This window comes from Thermobia domestica, chromosome 17, assembly GCF_964235325.1.
Source record: "Thermobia domestica chromosome 17, izTheDome1.hap1.1, whole genome shotgun sequence".
In the NCBI taxonomy this organism is placed as follows: Eukaryota; Metazoa; Arthropoda; class Insecta; order Zygentoma; family Lepismatidae; genus Thermobia; species Thermobia domestica.
The window spans coordinates 181,502,394-181,518,484 of NC_137470.1; the positions used below are offsets into that span (position 1 = coordinate 181,502,394).

General features: G+C 37.5%; 1 protein-coding gene across 1 annotated transcript in view; it reads right to left on the bottom strand.

The window, feature by feature from the left end:
- LOC145674531 (putative serine protease K12H4.7) overlaps positions 1-16,091 on the bottom strand; it is a 136,831-nt gene that overhangs the window by 22,262 nt on the left and 98,478 nt on the right. The window contains exon 6 of the mRNA XM_081744688.1: positions 14,396-14,694. Coding sequence (XP_081600814.1) covers positions 14,396-14,694 — 299 coding nt within the window. The remainder of the gene's footprint in view (positions 1-14,395; positions 14,695-16,091) is intronic.

Here is a 16,091-nt window from a genome sequence, read left to right on the forward strand (position 1 = left end):
AAATTCTGAAGTTGTGTTTTGAATATATAAATTGTTTTTTAACAATTGTTTTTGTAAACCCAGTACAGTTTGTTCCAAATGAAATTCCTTCTTATTTATCGAATCAATAGAAGAACTGTCAGCTACGTCACAACACCAATTCAATGCCTTCCCAATGAACCCTAACAGTGCACGTGGAGATCTGGTTGATAATCGATGAAATCGTGGATTTGGAGGCTTTAAAAAATAATCGTTAATGTGGACTTTCAGATCATGTAAGTCTTTTGCAGCTTCGCAGACATCTGGAGCTAGAGTGTCATTTTCGTTGCAAAGCAGAGATTCAAAAAGAGAAGAAACCTTAACATCATGCGGAAAGAAAAATGTCAAATTGAAAGATATCGGTAATGAGTGTTGGTACAAAATAACATTTGGGAGTTTACGGAAAAATAAACCAGATGTTATTTGGAACTCGGTGTTATTAGACGTCACATGTGGGAAAGAGAAAGATAGGATAATGCAGCTTAAAACAAAATAGGTTATCTGAAACACAAATTAAATATAATGAGAAATTTAAAATTTTCACATGTTCTATTGATTATTATCTCTGTTAGCCTAAGTATATATGTTCCTGTTAACTTGCGTTATTAATTTCAATGTTTCCTTCTTTTCTAGGTAAGTGGAATGCCTACTAGTTCATCTCAGTACTTCACCTAATTTTATTTTCAACAATGGAGGTAGACAAGTCATAGCAAAAAACTGTTTTTGGGAGATGGTTTAATACTTCCTCTGGACCTGCACTTTAACAGAATAATGGACACAGGATTTTTTTTTTTGGTGGTAAAAGGTTGTACTAACATACTGCAAATTAACATAGAAATAACTCCCTGTTAGGCCAGTAATAAACTAATCTCTAGGTTAAGTACATTATATAAATTTTATGCTCTTGTAAAGGACAAAAAACTCATTTCGGGAAATATTCGTGCATCACTTTTTCGTAAATAATTTGATTTTGTTTATCGAATTGAACAAAAATTATTTTTTCAAAATAATCGAGGTACTCCTCGAGATACTCCCTTACTACGTTCAAAGCAATTCTTGCAGCCTCCAATTTCGGGTAGTTAAATACTCCTGTAGCTATATTTGGAAAGGCAATGGTCGTTATGTCATTGTCCATAGCCAACTGTAGGGATTTCTCATAACACATCTTTAGGCGCTTAGCATTTTTATCATCGGGTGCAGATACATGTATAACATAATCTACAGGTAGATTATATCCTGAGGTTAATACGGCATTACCTGGGTTCAAGTGACCAATTTTCTTGCACTCCTGCCTCATTTCACTTCCCGCCAAAGACTGTACCATCAAGTCTACACTTCCTCTTGGTTGCAACAGGGTGTTGGATGAATTTACGATCGCTTGTCCTGCCAGTGACGTAATAGACCCATAATACAAAGCCACTTTCCGGTTAATTTCCTCGTTGACGGCAAACTTCGGTTTTTCAACATCAGCCATCGATTTGGTGTCGGGTCCGGTCTCGTCCCACGACGGAATTTCGGTCATCAATTTCACATCTCGAATGAACAATGAATCCGCTTCCCCCGTGCTTTCCTCTTCCTGATACTCCATCAAAAAAGAAGTGGACTCCTCCTGCTGGTGAAAATCCTTTTCCTGGACTCCTTCACCCAATATTTGTGCATCCTGATTCTCTAACTTTTGCAAGTCCTTAGATATTCCCTTCTCAGGTGGATAATACTTCTTAAGCCGGTCTATAGAAAATGAGTCTATCTTAATCTGTCCTCTAGGTGTTCGAAACTTAACATAATAGCTGTTGTCATGTTTTTTGGACACAATTTGACCAGGTCCAAAATACTTTCCCGAGAAAGCAGCACATTGTCCTCGTTTTCTAGACAGATCAAAAATCCAAACCGCTTCACCCTGCTTGAATTCTTGTTGTATTCGCTTCTTGTCGTAAGACTTCTTGGACGTCAGATGTCGGTTGTACAAATTTTCTTGGGCTTTTTCGCGTATATACTTCATTCGTTCCAATCTGTCTTGGTTTTCTGAAAATTGACATTCCATACCCAACATGGCGGAATGCAACAACCGAGGAGAAAAGCCGTGGAGGAGTTCGAAAGGAGAATATTTCATGCTCAAATTGCACGTGACGTTATAGGCAAAGGTTACTTCTGGTAGAAGTTCAATCCAACGTGATTGGTCAGTTTTGTCTAAGGCGATCTTCAATTGCTGTTCTATATTTCTTACCGCGATTTCTACACTCCCAATAGAAAAATGCCCTTGAACGTCAGCGAAATGTATTTGAGTTCCCAGTATTTTACATAACTCCTTAAATAATTGACTGGTAAATGCAACACCTCTATCACAACAGATTTGAGTTGGTATCCCATACTTCAATATGACGTTGTCATATATGAAAGCACTAACAGAAGCTGCAGAAGCATCTGGTAAAGAACCAGTAATACAAAAACGAGTTCCTTCATCTATGACTATAATTAGAAATTTGTGGCGTAAGATATTATTACTAGGGTAGGTCCCACCAAGATCCACATAGATTCTAAAGAAAGGATGAACGCTAGGATGTGTCTGAAGACTACCGAACTGTTTTCCACTCCTCTTTTTTAGCAATTGACAAGTTACACAAGATTGGCACTTATCATACACAAATTTTTTCATATTGGGGAAATAGACAGACTTTACTAAAAGGTTGTATGTTTTTGAAAATCCACCATGGCACGCACCCAGTTTCCCACAATGCAGTTTCTCAAATACAATGTCTCGCAATTTCGATGGTACTGCTAACAAATAGACTTTACCGAATGGTGTCTTATTCACTTTGTATGCTACATTATTCTTCAAAACAAAATACGATGCCTGCCTTTCATAGGCTGGATCCTTTTCTGCTTGATCCTCCAAGTGATCAATAATTTTCTTCAGTACTGCATCTTCTCGCTGTTCTTTTGCGATATCAATGAGGTCCATGTCTTCGATTAGGAAAATTCTCGGGTCAGAGGCACTCTCTTCTTCATCTTCCTTGTCGCGACTATGCTTAACAAAGCGACTCAAACTGTCGGCTTCTATGTTGTCGGTACCTTTCACGTGGGCGATCGTAAAATCGTAACAATCAATCTCAGACATCCAGCGTGCTAATTTACCTGTCAGGTTCTTACTGTGGCGAAGAAACGTAATAGCTTTGGAGTCCGTATGAAGATAGAAATGTCGACCCACCACGAAATATCTGAAAGATCGCAGTGCATACAGCAGAGCCAAGAGTTCCAAATGGTACACTGACAAATTTTTTTCTGAAGGTCCAACTGCTCGACTGGCATATGCGATCGGTACTAGTTCAGCTTCAGGATCGTCTGAAATAGGTTGTTTTGCTACAGCTGCGAGGCCCTTCTTGCACGCATCGGTGTAGATATGTAGATCCCTCTCTGGTTTGTATGCCATCAATGTTGGGGCTTCCAAAATTGCTTTTTTCAGAGCTTCAAAAGATTCTTGTTGCTGGGTTCCCCACTTAAAATCTTGGTCTTTTCGAAGCAGAGTTTGAAGAGGATAAGCGATTTCCGAGAAATCCTTAACATACCTTCGCAAAAAGGAGCACACCCCTAAAAAACTTTTTAAATTCTTCTTCGTGCGTGGACGTTGGAAATTCTGAATCGTGGCTAACATTCGATCTGACACTTGTACTCCAAATTTTGATAAACGATGTCCCAACACTATCAAAGAATAATGTGCGATCTTTGTCTTCTCGGGAGACAATTTTAGTCCCCGTTCTCTAAGTTTTTCAAAAAGGACCTTGCACCAATGCACCATCTCGTCTACAGATGACGCGATAATGTAGAAGTCGTCCACATAATGCATAATATTTGTACTTGGAACGCCTGCTAACGTCAATTTGACTAGTCTATTAAGCGCTGCTGCAGAAGAAATGTGTCCCATAGGTAGGACACAATATTGATAACTTGACATGCCTGGTATCGAGAAGCCTGTACACTCTTTCGACTCCTCTGTAATCGGAATTTGGAAGAATCCTTTGGTCAAATCACTCGAGGTATAAAGGAGATGTCCTGCCATACGATTGATTATGTCATCCACCGACGGTGTCGCAAAATTCGAAGGATGGGACTGCTGATTTAGACCCCTCAGATCACTTACAAATCGGAACTGATTATTACGCTTCCTAATCAGCAAGATGGGGTGGTTCCAGGGCGAGATTTTCTCCCTCAGAATCCCTTGACGAAGCATCGTGTCTAACTGCTGCTTGAGTATTCCACGAAGATGATAAGGCACTGAGTAGGGCGTCTTATTCACGGGTGTAGGATCGGATAGACGAATTTCATGAAGGTAGCCTCGTGCGAGTCCTATGTCCTCCTCAGACCAACTCCAAACATCAGGAAATTCTCGTATGAGACTGTAGAATCTTTCTTTCTCTTCTGGAGATAGCTCGGGGTTGACATCGACACGACTAGGATCACAAAGTCGCCTGGAAAGCTCCATCTTCTCCGGGGACGGTAGGCTTTCTTCTACCGACGAAAAACTCCTTTCCTCAGGCTCCTCTGGGACCTCCTCAAAATCTTCAGCATCCCCAAGGTGTGTACCTTGTCGCAGTTTGATCTCCTTAATGGTGGGATTCGTAACATACACCACGGGGCATCCTCCATTCACTATCGCACATGGAATAAAAATGTCCAGTATTTGTTCTATCCGGCGAGAGGGTGACAATAATAACTTCTTCCCCAAAATATCCCAACAACTGCGTAGCTTCACCAGAGTATGCGAGCGAGGTGGTAAAATCGTGTTTTCCAATACTCTAAAAATAGCCCGAGATCCCTGCGCAAGCCTGGATGTTAAGACTTTTGACAAATTGACTTCTAAATTCCTCGGAGGTAACGTTTTTGAAGGAGGGCGTCCGAATCGAAAAAGAGTTAAATTTTGCTTATTGTAATCTAAAACAGCCCTATGCTTTTCCAAAAAATCGGCGCCAATCAAAGGCCCATAATCAAAATTTGGAATAACTCTGAATACATGAGTAAACCATTTTTCACCAATCCTAAATTTTAATAAAGCTATCTCAGAAACTTGTATAAACTTCCCTGTTACTCCCCGAAGTCTAGTATTAATACGGAAACGTTTAGCATTTTCCGGGACCAAATTTTCCCCCAGACAACTGATCTGGCTGCCGCTGTCAATCATCAGTTCTACGACTTTCCCGTTCATTAAAGCTGACACATGAGGCAATTCGTTAAAGGACACTATAGGGACTATAACGGAACCTTGAGTAGATTCGTCCCGACCATCTACTCTGTCTGCATGTTTAAAGAAGGCATACGACAATATCTCGCAATATGATTCAGTAATTTGCATTTGTAACAAATAATTTGGCCTCTATCCGGAGTCGAACCCTGACCTGGCGAAGAATTACTATTACTTGAGGACGCAAAATCACTGCTGGACTTTTTATTAGTATCAGCATTATTATTCTGACTTCTGTTGTTTTGATTACCGTTCCGTTTTCCTTGGTAATCCTGACCTACATTTTTCGGCTGATTAAACTGCTTTTTCCTATATTGAAAATCATCGCTTCTTTCACAATTTGTTGAAGGAGCTAAGGCTGAAATCTGCAGCGTCAACTTTGACAGTTGTTGCTGTATGTCAGTCAACGGGTCGATTACCGGTTGGTTCTGTTGAGTCTGCTGGTTTTGCAAGTATGCTGACTGTGTATTATATGGTTGAGCAGTAATCGAACTTTGAACCCTTACTTCAGCATTATTCTGAGTATTAGCATCTATGCTAGTCGGAGAAAATAAAGACGACTGCAAAACAGCAGAATTCTTTTTCAAGAATTTCTCTAATTCCTTACGCTTCAATAACAATTTAGTCCTTTCCTCGATAATTAGGTCGTTCAGAAGGTCACTGACCGTGTTGTACTCCTTTCGTACTACAACTTTAAAGTAATCGGGTAAAAGTCCTTCCACAATAAATTGTAATTGTTTCTTTTCATTGGCAGTCGGGTCTGCGCGTAAAATCAAATCCTGCTTCGCATAAACGTACTCTAGAACGGATTCTGATTCATTCTGATCACGGGATCGCATCTGAGCTTCAGATAATTGTGGCACCAAATTGTCCTTAAAAGCGTTTATAAAAGCTTGCTTGAACTGGTCGTACGTCATTTGGGCAAATTCTGGCTTTCTTTCTATGCCAGCAAACCAGTTTTCAGCGGGGCCACGGAGTAGGCTCCCCAGCACCAATTTTCGTCTCATACCATCCCATGAATTAATGCTAGCGATGGTCTCATATCGTCTGATGTACGTGTTTACATCGTCACCCAACCGGGCATAAAAAGGCTCCGGTTTCACAATCGTGCCGTGCATGGACGGAGGTGGATCGTTTCCTCCTGTTGCCATACTGTTAGAACTAGAACCACGAACAGTTACGTCTAAAGAATCAGGAGAAATATCCGAAAATGATTCCGAAAATTCTAGCTTCTTTTTAAGTTGCTCTAAATAATTACGTGTAAATTTAGTCGATTTAGGAGACGAACAGGCCGCGGGATCGAAATAGACAGTATCACTTAAATTAAAAATATCCTCTAAAGGTATCAAAAATTCGTCCGCTAGTCTTCGCAACATATAACACAAGTAATAAAACTATTGGGCACAAGTCAAGACCTTAAATATGCTATACCTACACTAAAAACTAAATACAACACATAAAACATACACAAGAGGTATTGGGGCTCCACCACTCTCCGAAAAGGAGAGAAAAAGAAAGGTAATTATAGAATAGCATAAGAAAGATTGCTCAAAAAATAAAAAACAAAAGAGAACAAAACTAGTTTCATAGAGGGTTGGTGGCGGGGAAGTTGGAGGTGATTCTAAAAAGCCTAAAAATGAAGAGAAAACAGTTTAGAAGTTTGAAAGACAACTAGCATTGATCACCTTCTTACGCTGATGCGAGAAAAAAGATCAGCATCTCCATCATCTTACGCTTGTGCATTCGGTAGGAATGCTTTCGTCGTCGTTTTGAAGAAAGAAAGGAAACTATTATCGTTAACTTGGGAAATATAGCTCACTGGTAGAATTGAGAGGTAACTGAGAAGACGACGAGCGTTTTAGTTTATAGGGCATGTGGGTAGAAATAAATAAAAACAAATATTTAAAAAAAAAGATAGTCGAGAGTTTGTTTAGGAAGAAAGAAAAGGAAGGTTGTTTGGGCGTTTAGGACCTTGGATGTGTATTCCGTACCTCCGTTCCTGGTCGTCGACTGGTGGTCTCCATGTCTCGGCTTCTGTGTCGAATTGGCGAGGAACTTGGTATAGGTCTCTCCTGTCGTTGCTCACACTCGCTCCTCGTGAACTTTACCGCTCCTCGTGTACTTCACCGCTTCTCGAGTGCTACTCCTCTCTTCCGGGTCCTGGGACGTTTTTATATGAAACAAAGTAGGAAGATGGCCGACGAAATTACGGAAAAACATCCAAAGTACGCACGTGTAGGATTCAGGAAAGTGCAAGGTAAATGGAATTCTCGACTTATTTAATAATTTGTCAACAGTTACAGAACGCTTTGGTTACATCAGATTACATAAGTTACATAAATTTACCAAGAATGAAGAATGAGGAATCGTCTACTAAAGAGAATTTTGAAATGTTTGCTGACTGTCTTATTATTCCAAGTTGTGTCTGTCTCTCATCATCCACAGAAAATAAAGAAAGAAAAAAAAATAAAAAAATAATATCGTTTTTAAATCTTGATTTGTTTATATACTGAATATTAATAATATGAGGGAAATCCAATATCTCTCCAATAGTAACCTTACGTGATGCTACAATAGTTTAAATTTTATGACGAGTGTAGCCCGTCATTGTGCGATTTGGCACCGGGAGGCCGTGATGAGGCAGTAGCGTCATTTCAAATTTAGTTTGGGGGGGGGGCAAGACCCCTTGATATAAGTAAAATTTCGCGTTTTTCAGTGACTTACTACTATTCTATTGCTAAAATCTATACAAATATCAAACTCAGGGGGGGCAAATGCCCCTCCCTGCTCCCCCCTAAATGACCTCTGTGACGAGCTACACTCGTCATTTCAGTGCAAGGGGTTAAACTAAATAACGCTGTGCTGCAGTTATTAATGAAATATTTTCTTGTGAAATACGAACACAATTCTGGGGCTTTTTTCGGAGAACTTTACCGAAATAAAATTTATCCCCAAAAGTAAAATACTCCTTGAAGATTTTTCCATAAGATATAACTTATAGCATATGATAAGGTTATTGATTAAATATTTGTTTATAAAATAATAATAAAAACGCTGGAGTGGTATTTTACAAAATTGTCAAAAAAGAAAAAAAATCTTAGAGCAAACTACTCCTTGTAAATATTCTCCATAGAAGTGATTTACCCAACATTTTAAGGATAATAATGAAATATGGCCAAAATCGCCCGTCTGATTTAATTTGTTTTGAAAGTAGTCGAAAAAAACTTATTCCCAAGAATAAACAACCCCTCCTGATGTTTTTAGTAAGAAATAATTTACACAATATTAGCCTATAGAGTTACTAATGAAATATTTATTTAAGAAATATAAAGAAAATGGCATGAATCGTTTGTGAGAAAATCGTCAAAAATCGCCACCAAGAATACCCCTCGTACATTCTTTTCAAGACAGATGAATTCATCTATATTGTCAGGTTAGTAATGAAATATTTATTTATGCAATATGAACAAGACTACCTGAGTTGTTTTTGAGAAAATGATCCGAATAGAAAATAACCCTAAGAATAAACAACCCGTTCTCAATTTTTTCCCCAGAGAAATTACTTATATCACATGATGGAGTTGTTTTTGGGAAATTGATTTATAAAATATAAACATAACTGTTTCAATCGTTTTTAAGAAAATCACACTTTTTAAAAGTAATTTACGCTTAAGTGAACTACTCTTGTTTTCAGGGGTAGGAAGAAATTCGAAAACCTTCCCTGGAGGATTACATGAAAACCTTAAGTTTAAAATTTGAAAAATAACACACTGCTGAACAAGACTGCACTCATTTAATATAAAAACACATTTACACGTGACGTTTCGATCTTCTAGCCAAGATCCTCATCAGACGTATACTCCATCCTCATCCGACGATGAGGATCTTGGCTAGAAGACCTAAACGTTACGGGTAAATGTGTTATTATATTAAATAAGTGCAGTCTTGTTCAGCACTGTGTTTATTTTTCTGATTTTATTTGCAAGACGTATGACTATGATTGTGTGTCAGTTTAAAATTTGATTCAGATGCGTTGAACGGTATGGCCTGTAGGTGAGTGTACATCAAGGCGAAAGAACCAACAGATGGGCAGATGTCGAAAAATCACTTATTCAGAACGTATGGGCTATAAAACGTGTAAATTCATTGATATCTCACGAACATCAAACTTTATTTTTGTCTGTCAAAAGTAAACATCATTAACGTGCACTATCAGGTTTAAATACTACTCGCGCTGGACTACTGGTTCTTGCTCTTACGCTGTATAATACAGGCTGATAACCCATTGGCTTGTTGAGAAAGGAGTTACGATATCTTGCTTCAAAAGCGCTACTCAATGCTTATCGGTGTGATTTAGTCTCTATGAGAGCACGGTCGTAATTTCCAGTTGTTGGGAAAGAAGCGATTATATTTCAGTCGATGGAAAGAGAAAGTAAATTAAAGTGAAGTCGGCAAGTAAATTTGATGTCTCATTATTTCGGTTAATAGGGGAAGAGAAATATTGTCGCAAATTCTGCCGAAGAATTTGAAATTATATAGAATGATAATCATGCCTGTTGTTCTGTATGGTTGCGAAACATGGTCGCTTACTTTGAGTGAAGAACGTAGACTGGAATTATTTGAGTACAGGATCCTGAGATGAATATCCGGACCGAAGAGGAACGGGAATGAGGAATGGCGGAAACTTCATAACACACGTAATGGCGGAATACATAATTAATACGTTTTACAAAACATTGTTAGGATCATCAAGTCTAGGAGGCTCAGGTTGGCAGGTCATGTAGCCACGAAGGAAGAAAGTTGGAACACTTTAGAAGTCTTAACTGGAAGACCAATCGAAAAAAAGACCATTAGGAAGACCTAGGCGAAGATGGAAGGACAATATTAAGACAGATCTCACAGAAATAGGAATACAAAGTAGAAACTGGATCCGGCTAAGAACAGAAGTCAATGGAGAGCTTTTGTGAACACAACATTGAATTTCTGGGTTCCATAGGCCATAGAGTTAGTCAGTTTAGGGTAAGAGAAAGAAGGTTCCTTAAAATATTAATACTCACATAAGAATAAGTTAATACATTACTGTAATTCTCAAATTTATTAAGAAAATAAGAAGAAAATTTAAAAAATGGGTTCATTTGTAACTATTACGAGAGTTAAATATTTGTAGAGTAGATATGGTGGAGTGAGGTAGAAAATGACACAGTGAAATTGTGAATCTTACAGCAAACGAGCACAACTGACATCCGAATGATTACAGATGCTGTAAGGAAAATATATACTGGGAGCTTTGGATGTAGTTTATCACATTATTCATCAAACATGCGGACTCTTTCGAAAAAAAAAAATAGATACATTCAATATTACTACAAAAGTTTCCTGTGCGTAACTAACAGAAAGAAGTAAATAGGGGACTAGAAAAAGCAACAAAAACTCTTCCAGTACGGAAACAATGGAGAAAGGGAAAACAGCTAGTTTGCTTAATTTCATGACTAATATAGCTAAAAGAGAAAATAGAAACATGTCTGGAATCTAGAACGTAGGTGTATGTAAAATTATTTAGGAATTTTGTATGTAAAATTATGTAGGACAATATTTGTATTACATTTTATTATGAAAAACTCTCTCTGATATATATTATACTCTCTACGTACATAAAAAGATTATCATAAATTCACTAGACGACTCGAAGAGTAAATAGGATATATACATATACAGGGTGGTAGGTAACTCCACCGACAAACTTTGGGAGGCGATTCCTTATACGAAATGAAAGAAAAAAGTTCGAATAAACATGAGCCGAAAACTGCCTCCTTGCAGAGTTAAGATCCATTGAAAATTCGAAAAATCATTTTTCAAAACTCCTAACTTAGAAACTATAGGACCTATCCCAAGCGGTTTAAGGAATTACACAGAAAGTGATATACGACCTATCTAAATTTCCATGTTTCAAAATTCACCGGTACCAGTGAAACGAACGCACCACTAGTACTTAAAGGAGTATCCCTATACTTCAACTTCCTCTTTACAGTTCCTTTCACTGATAACGGAGGATGGTAAAACATGGATATTTAGATAGAGCATATACTAGTTCCTGTGTAATTCCTTAAACCGCTTGGGATAGGTCCTATAGTTTCTAAGTTAGGGAGTTTTGAAAAATGATTTTTCGAATTTTCAATGGATCATAACTCTGAAAGGAGACATTTTTCAGCCCATGTTTATTAGAACTTTTTTCTTTCATTTCATATAAGGAATCGCCTCCCAAAGTTTGCCGGTGGAGTTACCTAGCACCCTGTATATATATATATATATATATATATATATATATATATATATATATATATATATTACACGTTGCTTGTCTGCATATATGGTGGTTCACTTAAAACTTACACCGCGAATAGGTCGGAAATGGAGGACAATCTATGTGCTGTTCTTACTGACTTCAAGTGTGGAACGGTAGCCCATTAAAATTACTTAAACAAAGTTTTGTGCATTTTTTTTATTTCTTTAAGAAATGAAATGGTTTTAGAATGCCATACAAATGACAGTTCAGGAGGGGAGTAAATCAACATGTCTACTGGATGCATCTAGTCCAAATCCATCAAGATATGAAGGGATGGATTCCAAAAGAGCCTAAGTCATTTTTTGTCAATTTTGATATACCGGTTTTGTTAAGTTCCATTTTAGTATCTCCGTATACTGAACTGGGTTCCATGCCAAAACTCCATAAATCAAATAAATTACAAGCATAATAAAACAGCGTTGTTTTCCAAAATGTCCTCAGTCAACAGTATTTTCTGAAGTTATTTTTTGTCTCGGGCCTGAAAACACTTATAAAACTCTTGCTATAGGTAATTTCACCGTTATCATACAAAAATTAGGTAATTACAGTTTCCTTTTATGTACATTACTTTCATTTCACAAAAAATAGAATGATGGAATCACACAGACAAAAAAGAAATCGTCCCCTGAAAAACTTACTTTTTTGACTTAGGCTCTTTTGGAATTGAGCTCTTCATATAGGGCCTATCGTCGAAGGAAACCAAGGACAATTGATTAAATGTTGCTTTAATGTTCCTAACACGACACAAAAATTCATGAATAATGTTCAAAATTATGTATAATACTTGCACCATTAGCCTCCAGTTTAAGGTGTCAGAATCAGGGTGCGAATTGGCGGGGGGGGGATGCCAGGGATTTCCCCCCCTGGAGAAGGAAAATTTTATCCTTGGCAGGGATAACTTTTCCCCGTCTGGAGTATTTTTGAATGGACATGATAGAAAAAGGAAACAATTCTTACTTTGCGTAGCTAACCTAAGTATTGCTTGAGTGAAAGTTCATGAAACATGAAATTTTTCAATTCGCACACTGGTCAGGATTCTTATAACATTTCAATCGAAGTGGTAGAACATGCTGCAATAATACTTCGTTTCAAATTCCCGGGAGTTATAGGCATGCCTTTGTTCGCGCTATCCTTTACTATTTCAAACCGAGAAAGAACAAATCAGGGGAATGGGCTAGCCCATGGCAGGTCCTCTTCTTATTGCGACTACCAAACAATGTTGAAGATTTTTTTCGCTTTCATGGAAGAAAGCGAAATAAAACCTATACTAAAACCTGGCATTACAAAAAAGTAATATCTCTTCACACATGCTAATACCGATATTATTACGCCCATCAATTATCTGATAAAAGTATCAGAGATAGAATTTTCGAATTTGTTTCACTTTATTTGAACTCATTACAACATGGTTTTCTTTATGGCAGTTTCTGCTTAACAAACTTGGCAGTTGTACTTCCTCACGTTATGAATTGTTGAGTTGAGTTAATTTTAAGTTTAACGCCCCTTTCAGCAACAAAGCTATATGAGACGGGACCTACTGATTAAAATGGAATCCGAACCATATGAGCTACAGCCAGAAATCGAACCCGGATCTCCCACACCAAAGGCGCGTACGCTAACTGCTTAGCCACGAAGAAGCTCACGTTATGCATTGTGTATATCTAGAATACTAAATTAGACACATCTAGACATAAAGCTTTTGATTCCATAAATCATTCACAGCTTTGACACAATTTAGCGAACAGGATTAACATATGTGGCACATTACTAAATTTCATTGTTTGCTATCTTTCTTCAGGATCGCTCATGTTCAGGGTTCATACTGATTTCAACTGATTTCCACGTACTTTAGATACCTTTACCTCTGAAAGAAGTTTCCAATCTAAGTTGGTAATAGTATTATATAAATATATGTTATATTTGTAAATATTATTATTTTTTTTGCATTGCATTTCTTGTTGAATTATGCTTTTTATTGTTAATAGCTGAAGTGTGCACCTGAAACTATACATACATATAAATAAATAAATAAATACTTTCATTCGCTTCTATACATTGGTGACTTTTAAAAGAAATTCATTCAAACAGTAAATTATAAGATCATAAACTGCAAAACATGACAGAAATATCAAGTGCTTGAATTTCAAATTTCCCTCCAGCAAAATTTCAATATTGGACTTAGGGCTTTTGACATCCAAGAGGCCCAACTGTCGACTTAGTTCACATCTCATCAGGTATATCTCAGCACACACTGTACTCGATAGCACAGTATCATTCCTGGATTCATCACGATGCCAACCTTCTCAGCATTCGGACATATCATCTTCTCACGTGAACCCGTTGTGTCCTACTTCGCTAAGTTTTACGGTTAGTGGCAAGGAGGTACCCGTTTACTACAAAATACACAAATGAACCAGAATATCAGCGTAGCCAACATCGTTTTGTCTATGTTGCCTATGTTAGTGTTAAGTGGAACGCTAACACTGGTCCTTGATTTCGTCCAACGATATCTCTTGGTGTATTTGGACACCGCTGACATTCTCAGCATTTATACTTTCATTTACACGACATTACAAATCATTGGTTAGTTTGAAGTATAGATTGTTTTGTATGAAACCTGAACCCAGTCCTTTTTTATTAATTCGCAACAAATATCAGCCTACTATGCACTTGACGTCTGTAAAACCAGATTGCAACTTCTATTTACGCGACCAATTCGCAGCTAAAATTTCTGGATGATTCACATTGTTTATCTAAAAAGGATATTAATACACAACATAATATTAAGTGTAATTCCTTACGTGGATTCCATGAAATCGCCTCCAGGGTTTCGATGTATTCTTCATACGTATCATTGAAGCACTCCTCCTTAAAATGGCCAAATGGATTATTAAAGAAATATGCGTAGCGATCAAGTTCATCTCCGAGACTCTCATTAAGCATAGGGTGGCAAACACGATCGATAGAATCTTCTGGTTCTCCTTCGCCAACATTCGGGTACTTCTGATAATTTTGTACCAGGTATGAAACACTAAGAGAACGCGTATCGTAGAAGTATGAGACCGCAATTTTGTCTGTGACATCCACAGGACTACACAATCTGAAACAAGGAAGTAAATTATATGTCAGTAAAGTATAATTCAAAGGTATGGTTATGTTGGCGGAGTAACTACAGAGTCTGTCAAAAATGTATCCACGCTTTAACGAAAGTAAACTCCACATTGTACGTTAATCCTAGAACTAGGTTATGCATCACAAGTTAGAAAACTATTACAATAAAGCACAATGTAAGTTTCCTTTACCTGTGCAGTTACTGAAATTCTTCAAATGATTGCAAACATTTTGAAAGCCATAACCAAACAAGCAGAAATTTCAACTGTACGATTTTTTCACGACCGTCTCTTGTGATCATAAAAAAAAAAAAAAAACATGTATCCCAAACATGTGACGAAGACATATTATGGTCTAGAGTGTAAAATATTCTGTTTCAAACTCACTCCTTCTTTGATGTTAAAATGCCACCTTAAAATTCACGTCCCTAAAACGTCAAGCCTGCTACGCCCAATTTGATTCGGTGTTATACAGGTTGTTTCAAAACAATGCCGATAACCTTTGGGAGATGATTCCTGACACCGAGATAATACAACAAGTATAGACCAACCTGGGTGCACAAGTGCTTCCTTTTGGAGTAATAGGCTGCTGAAAACATGAAAAAATAAAGGTCCATAGCTCCAAAACTATGAGACCTACCGTAGTCTAGATTTCACTTCGAAATTTGTATGTTTCCTATCCAAAAATCCATGTTTCAGAATCCTAAGGTACTCACTGTAATATATCTTTTCGTAACTTATCTAATTAGTCTCCAATTCTTCTTTTCATATGAAACTACTTGGCCTACTTATCGATTCGGCCCTTTCCTTAAGGTAATACTCACTATATATAAATATACTACACAAAAAATTTATATTAATACGTATGTAATATTATTCAATATCTAGGGGTATGTTTAACTGGAGATTCTTGTTCCCGGATTCAGGGACTTTTTTATTTTAAAGACAAAACACCATTATTTTGATGATCCTTTTATTTCCAAGATAGATAAACGAATAAGAAGTTTTTAGTAATCGCACACGCAGAGTTATTCCCCCAGAGTCTTCACTGTAAACTCTGTAGTGTTTCTATCAGTATAGGCCCTCACTTCGAGCCAGTACATACCTAATGTAAATTCTCTAATCCTCTAAAAGTCCTTTAAATGTTGGTGGGTCCTGTGACATAAGCTTTTTGCTGTCCTCACTGATGCAACAGCTCATCATAGCCTTAAATTTAAAAGCAATTCTCTCACTTGAAGAAAAGCTTGTCCTAGCTACACAGAATCCTCGTATACAAGAAAAACTGTGTTCGGGATGCCTAGCTAAAAATCTTTATGAGGATATAGGTGAGGGTAAGGTAAAAAACAGTCTCTCATTATGAGACAAGAAAATGGCCCTTAAAGTAGGC